This window comes from Lycium barbarum, chromosome 3 (genome assembly GCF_019175385.1).
Source record: "Lycium barbarum isolate Lr01 chromosome 3, ASM1917538v2, whole genome shotgun sequence".
Lineage (NCBI taxonomy): Eukaryota > Viridiplantae > Streptophyta > Magnoliopsida > Solanales > Solanaceae > Lycium > Lycium barbarum.
This window is the reverse complement of record NC_083339.1, coordinates 136,499,242-136,506,024: the sequence shown is the minus strand read 5'-3', so window position 1 is coordinate 136,506,024 and position 6,783 is coordinate 136,499,242. Positions and strand designations below refer to the sequence as shown.

Here is a 6,783-nt window from a genome sequence, read left to right as displayed (position 1 = left end):
TTTGAGTCCTTAGAACTAATTGTAGTTTTGATATTTACAATTAGACTCCAATTAAATCCTTATGGTCCCCATCTAGGTCCCTGTCAGGATTTTTAAGAGGCAGGACAGTAACTGAGTACCGTGTATGTGTCCTCCTTATCTTCATTTTAGGGTTACAAAGGTTATATGCTTCACGGTGTAGACTAACTCTGTTTGAATAGCCTAAAGCCAAACTGGTCTGATTGAAGTTCTGCCATAAGAAACAGATGCCAATGTAGTTACAGTGGTTTGTTTAACATTGGCACCTGGTAGAAATGTCAAGAAAGAGAACGGCAAGGACCGACCGCATGAAAACCGATCTTGAGTTATTTCTAGGTAAATACATACCAGCACCGGGGAAGGTTGGGGAGGAGGGGGGGTTGGAAAACGGTTGATTAATAGAGGATGAGGTGAGAATCTCTGAACTCCTTATGTTGGATGTAGAAATACGATTTGGAAGCATGCAATCACATGCCAAAACAAAGTGAAGAACTGAGCCAGAAGATAGTTCATTAGAACTGATCAAAGAATTACATAGCTTATCTTTAAGAATTCAAACTAACTTACAAAAACTACACTATGGCCATTTCTTGGTCATTACAAGGGAGACTTGTTAATCTGAAAGCAATTTGACAGTGCCTGTTGTACCAAAACGTCGACCTGCCCCTGAAATGACTCTTGATGGTGATAAGATTTCTGCAAAAGAAAAGTTGTATGAATCTGTTCCCAGCCGACTCTGCAACCACCCCCTGCCTCCGGAGAAGCCATCAGTCATGATCCAGCAGTTCTTAAAGCCAAAGCTCGTCAGTGATTTAGCAACTGTTTTAGCTGAATCAGAGTACCTGAAATGTTTTAACAGATGGTGCACATAGGATATAAGACTAGAAAGGAATTTAGTGTATGTTCAAGTAGAGATTACAAGAAAATTTAGAAAAACTCACGCGTCCATTATCACAATTTTAGACCCCTTGTTGATTTTCTTGAGGAATGATATCTTCAGAGCCACTATTTCAGCTTCCACTTTCTTCGGATTTCTCACTTGATTCCTTACTTTACTTGGCAAATCTTCCAAACTGAAACATACCAGGACAACGCATAAGTGATAAGTGTAAACATACATATTGAAGATTCTGTTCACATCTGCCCTAGGGGATTTCTTCCTCAAATAACTTTTCAGAGTTAAATGATTTCATGAACAACATAAAAACAAGGTGAAAGCCAAGTATCGTGGACCTTGTTAACTTCTCACTAGTACAAAAAGTCAATTTATCTCCAGTACTACTACCTTCTTTTGCCAAACTTGAATACTGGAGCTCTGAGTGAGTAAAATTGTCATTCTCCATTGCTACCGTGAAGTAGAATGCAGTGAGGAAAAATGAAAAAGATACAAATAAATAAAATGGAAATGTTTGGTTCAGCCCCAGTCGAGGGGAAAAAAAACAAAAACCAATGATGTTTCTGATGGAGAATTCTCAAGAAATTAAGAGAAACTTCTTAACCCTTAAGACAAGTAACAAGATAGACTTCACTTAGTCTTTATGCATGTCAGCCTAATCTATTTATCTCGACAACCTTGTTTCCGAGATGGAGCGAGTAGCGTCCTAAAACTTCCTTGGTCCAGCAATTTGGAACATTTGAATGACAGTGGAAGTACAACATGATGCGTGTAATGATGGAGCATAGTTCACGTTTTCTTAGAGGATAACAATTCTACTAAGCAAGAATATAAACTTGAAGAAACCCAACTTACGGGATAGGAATCATCTTGTTTTTAGCACTAGATGGAAGACGAGGAATTCCAGCCTTGTCCTTGTCCTTCTCTGTTCTAATATCAATCAAGACATAATTCTTAGAACACATCATGTCCAGTGTTTGAGCAGGAGTTAGTTCACCTGGAAATGACATTCCAAATCAAGTTTCTCAATTCCCAAATTAACAGAAAAAACGAAAAATGGGTATCTAAGCTACAAACAACTACTTGGCATCAAGATAAAAAGGGCAGCCCGGTGCACTAAGCTCCCGCTATGCGCGGGGTCCGGGGAAGGGCCGGACCACAAGGGTCTGTTGTACGCAGCCTTACCTTGCCATCAAGATAGTGCTATTAAAATGAACTGTGAACACAATCTCTAGTACGATAACGATTGCAGTCACTCAGGACACTATTCTTAGGAACAGAAGGATGTTACAGAAGTTAATAACTGAATGAACCAACCTACCAAACCAATCTGATTACATATGGTCTACTTTTCTTTACAGAAAAGAGACAGGTTTAGTTGCTGTGAAATGTCAAGTTTCTCAATTTCCAAAAATAATTAATTTCAAAATGGCTAGACAGCTACAATGCAAATAACTTGATATCAAGACACTGCTAATCAAAAGGATTTTGAAGGCACCTCCGCTCATGATGAAGAAAAATATCAGCTACCCAGGAGGACATCTCTTGGTATCAGAAAGGAACTGGATAATCCATCCTACCAAGCCAATTTGCTTAGTTATGGTCTGATATTTTTGTGGTATCGCTTTTTCTTCTTAATTTAATTTTCTTATGGGAAGGGGGAAGCTTATGGAAGAAGCTTTTGAGAAAGCACTTTTTAGTTTATTTGAAAAAGTGATCACTTGAGTAGTGCCACCTACGAAACTATTAAAGAGATGCAGGAAACAAGCATCATTAGTGCCTTCACGTCATTAAATTTTTCAAAACTATTGAATATGAATATAACAACTTACTTCATCAAAAAAAAAAAAAATCAAAACTATTACTCGCATACTGTCATTTTAGTCTAATTACTTATTTCTACATTCTACAGTATTCTAAAGCAAATTGGTTTTAAATGCATGACCTATAGCCACATGATATATGTGGTTTTGCCATTTGTATCCATCATAGAATTGATATGTAAAAGACAAATGAGTATTTGCATTTCTAACAGATACTAGCACGTATTGGTTCTTGTGACCAAGTTAATCTAGAAGATCCATAAAATATAAATATTATTCTTAGAACTATTACTATTTCTATGTACTGGAGATTCCTCTGGGGTATTACATCTATCCTTAAATGCTCCAAGTATTATGCTTTAGAGTTTTTGTTTGTTTACCCTGTATATCTCAATATCTAAAGCAATTAAGGGAAATAAACAAGAGTAAGAAAACCCATTCAGTTACCCTTGTAACCACGAAGGCTGAAAGAGAGAGCGGAGAAGACAGGGGGAAGTAGGAGATATGCCAGGAATAATGTGCCACCAGCTACTGCAATAACAGCTGGATCAGTTGATGAAATGGTCTCAACTGTGGATGAGGCGATTGGTTTGGCCCCTTCGATCACCTTTGATGTCTGTTGAGCAGCATCAGCCACTGTCTGCAATCAAACAATCATTTATATCCCAAAAATTGAGTAAAAGAAAGATGAAACTCAAAATGAAACAGCAGGGCAAAGTCCAATAATATCATTATCATGGCCAGAAATAAGAATGAAGCATTGAAGACTGTTTTGTTCAATATCTAGAGCTAGTAGCTTTATCAACCAAGATACTTTTTCCTCCAACATTTGACTTACATCCATGTTGTTTCTTGTGGGGATAATTACATTTTTTGGACTGCTCAAAAGAATAATAGGCAGCAAATGTATAGATTTGTATACTAAGTATAAATATATAATAGCCGGCAAATGTATAGATTTTATACTAAGTATAAATATAGTTAAAATATACATATAATATACATAACCAGTTTATAAGTTTTGTACATTTTGGCTGGCACCCGTAATTTCAGCCGAAGGGCCAAAAATGAAAAAAGGCCTTTCTTCTAAGTAAATTTCTCTGGTCCAAAACCAATATAACAGATGGCTGGAAAGCTATTCACATTGCACAGATGAATTTTAACTAACTTAAAGCATGTGGAACAGGAACTTTTATAGCGAAACCTTCGCTGCAGTCATCACTGGTTCAGAGTCCATGCCAGCACTCTGCATTGCCTCTTGGGCTTTCTTAGTGGCATCAGATATGACAGGAGAAGCATTCTTCAAAACTTCCTCTCCTGCCTGCTGTACTAAAGGCAAGGCCGCATCAATCCCGGGCTTCACAAAATCAATCACGGGCCCAATCACTCGGCCTGCAGTATCCAAAAAGTTCGAACCAACCTCTTGAGCTTGATTAACTGCAGATTCTACCTGGAAAAGGAAGATTATAATGAATTGCTAAGAACTAAATGTCACGAAATAAGTTATATTCACAACCAACAAACACAACACAAAACTTTATGGACCTGTACCAACTAATAAATATGATGTCACACTTGGGATTTGAAAGTCTGACCTAAAGCAATTTCTGAACCCCCTTTGCCCCTTTACTAGAACTTTCCCTTTTGTCTATGGATTCAAGTCATTCAACAACTTATATGTAACAAATAATTAGTTCTGCCTTATTTGCACAGTATAATTTTTCACCGAATAGGATTCAATTGAACTCCCTCCCTTCAAGCTAGCTCTTCCCAATGTAGAATCACAATTGTCCAAGAAAATACTAAACTCTAATAAAAGTTAAAACTATCAGGTTTAAAGACTAAAACTAACAGGAAATGCTGCTAGAACCACAATAAATAAAATAAAAAGAGCCTCGGGTGTTATTAGCTGAAATACTTTCTAAAAGAAGTAAAGAAAGCAAGCAAATTACAGAAGACAATCAGCTAAAACTAGATAATATAAGGGAGATAGCAAAACAAAGTACATCTAGTGACCAAACAATCATATTTGAAAAAATGGGGTTGTTAAAAAAGCAACAAAATGTGAGGAGAAATTCAATTAGGGGGAAACTTGTACCTGATTAAGGGAAGAGACGATATCTTCCTTGGGTAAGCTGAGTGCTCTGGCTTCATGTGTAGCAGTGAAGAGTGGAAAGAGGAAAAGAGCAGTCGATGTAGGTAGTGACACTGACACTGATTTTGAAGTAAATTGTGGTTTTTGGTATAGTTTAGGTAGACTAAAGACTTTAGGTGGTGATGATGAAGAAGAAGAAGGAAGAGGTGACTTTGCGGTGGCTGAAGCTCTAAGTGCCATCACTTTTCAGCTTCTGGCCACTGCTTTGCTGAGTCTGTCCCTCTGTTTTCTGCTGGAAGTTGGTTATCAACTTCTGGCGTTTGTCGTATAAGGTTAGGTACCATAGATGATGGGCAATGTGTGATGAGAATTTGAGAAACAGCTCAACCGCTGAATTCTTTGGTCCTTACAATCCGACGTGGTAATATAAAATTCTGACGAAGCCATAATCATGGTGACACGTGGATTATAAGATGAGAAAGTAGGCCCTTTTTTTCCTACTGTATACCACATCCTTCTACATTTTGCTTATGTGGACTTGGCGTAGTACCGGGTCGTAAAATTAGTATACTAGTACAACGCTTTTTGAGACCTTTCATTACCCTTTACTTTTTAAGATTCTTGTTACATCAACTTCAACCACAGGATTTAGGACAAAAAGATATTCCTTGTGTTAAACGAGATCCACCATAAAATAAGGAAATAAAAGAGAATTCGGTCCTCTAAATGTGGAATAAGAAAGTCGTTAATAACCCAGACTTAAAAGAATACCGAGAAGAAGAGATCGATAAGACAAGTTGAAGAGGCTAAAAGTTCAGACCAAACATAAAAAAGCGTCACTAAGAAAGATGAGCCTAAAAAAGTAGTCAAAAACTTGACTGTCAAAGAACATGATTTTAGCATTAAACCCTCAATTATGACGTTATGATTCGTTACAAATACAGTGATTACATTACTAAGTATGAATAGAAAGAAACATACTGAAGAAAAAAGAAAGAAATTCTTGTTCAATTTGAAAGTACAATATATTGGAGGTGTAAGTGTTATTGAGCATTTTAATATTGTATAGTAATATATTAATATATTAAAGTCCTGCCTTAAAAGTGCCTAATTGTGACATCTCTATTCCCACGTTTAGAAGGCATATTGTGGTCTTAAACGGTGTTTTAAAAGGCAATTTCAAGACTCGCTTCGGGGCGAGGCACTGGCAAAACGCCCCAAGGCTCACGTTCGGGGCTTAGTTCCTGTGAGGCTTACGGCCTACAAGGGCGGAGCCACGTTAGCTCCAGGGGGTTCACCCCTCGGCGAAAAATTACAGTGTATTTTTAAAGTTAAAATTATTTTATTATATACATATATATATATATATATATATTAGATGTTAAACCCCCTGACTTCTTCGTGTATTTACCTTTTAGAATTTTTGAACCCTCTAGATGAAAATTTTGGCTCCGCCACTGACTCCCTAAGTGCTCGATTGTATGCCCTAAACACGCGTAACGCCCAACGCTCGAGGCTCGCCTAATAGTTCTTACACAAATTATATGTTAAATTCCTTAATTAAAATCGTTGACCCTCATAATTCTTTAACAAATAAATGATACTTAATGGTTTTTCATCTATAGAAATAAGAAGATTGAGTGTAACTCAACTAACAAGTCGTAGTATTGCATATTTACTATTTGAGAACATCGTGAGGGTGAATATCACTTAATATATCTTTTAAAAATACGTAGCTGATCTTTACATTTCGCTTGTCATTGGTCTGTTGTCCTATATACCAAAATTATCATATTTTATTATTTCGCTATTTGAAAGTAATATTCATTTTATTCATGAAGGAATTACGTTTTAATTACAATATTGATAAAGATTGTTGATATAAAATGAATAGCATGATGGTAATATTGTTTTAAGAAATTGTGATTTTTTCATTGTTTGAAAAGTTAAGA

The 6,783-nt window shown here is 36.6% G+C and overlaps 1 protein-coding gene across 1 annotated transcript; it reads right to left on the bottom strand.

The window, feature by feature from the left end:
• Window positions 1–511: 511 nt before the first annotated feature.
• On the bottom strand, window positions 512–5,186 carry LOC132632802 (calcium sensing receptor, chloroplastic). Its single transcript, XM_060348886.1, has 6 exons — window positions 4,835–5,186; window positions 3,941–4,186; window positions 3,184–3,376; window positions 1,769–1,910; window positions 960–1,091; window positions 512–860 (listed from the first exon to the last, which is right to left on the bottom strand). Exons 1-6 carry the CDS (start codon window positions 5,069–5,071, stop codon window positions 632–634), a joined length of 1,179 nt encoding a protein of 392 aa, XP_060204869.1. The 5' UTR covers window positions 5,072–5,186; the 3' UTR covers window positions 512–631.
• Between the last annotated feature and the right edge of the window lie 1,597 nt (window positions 5,187–6,783).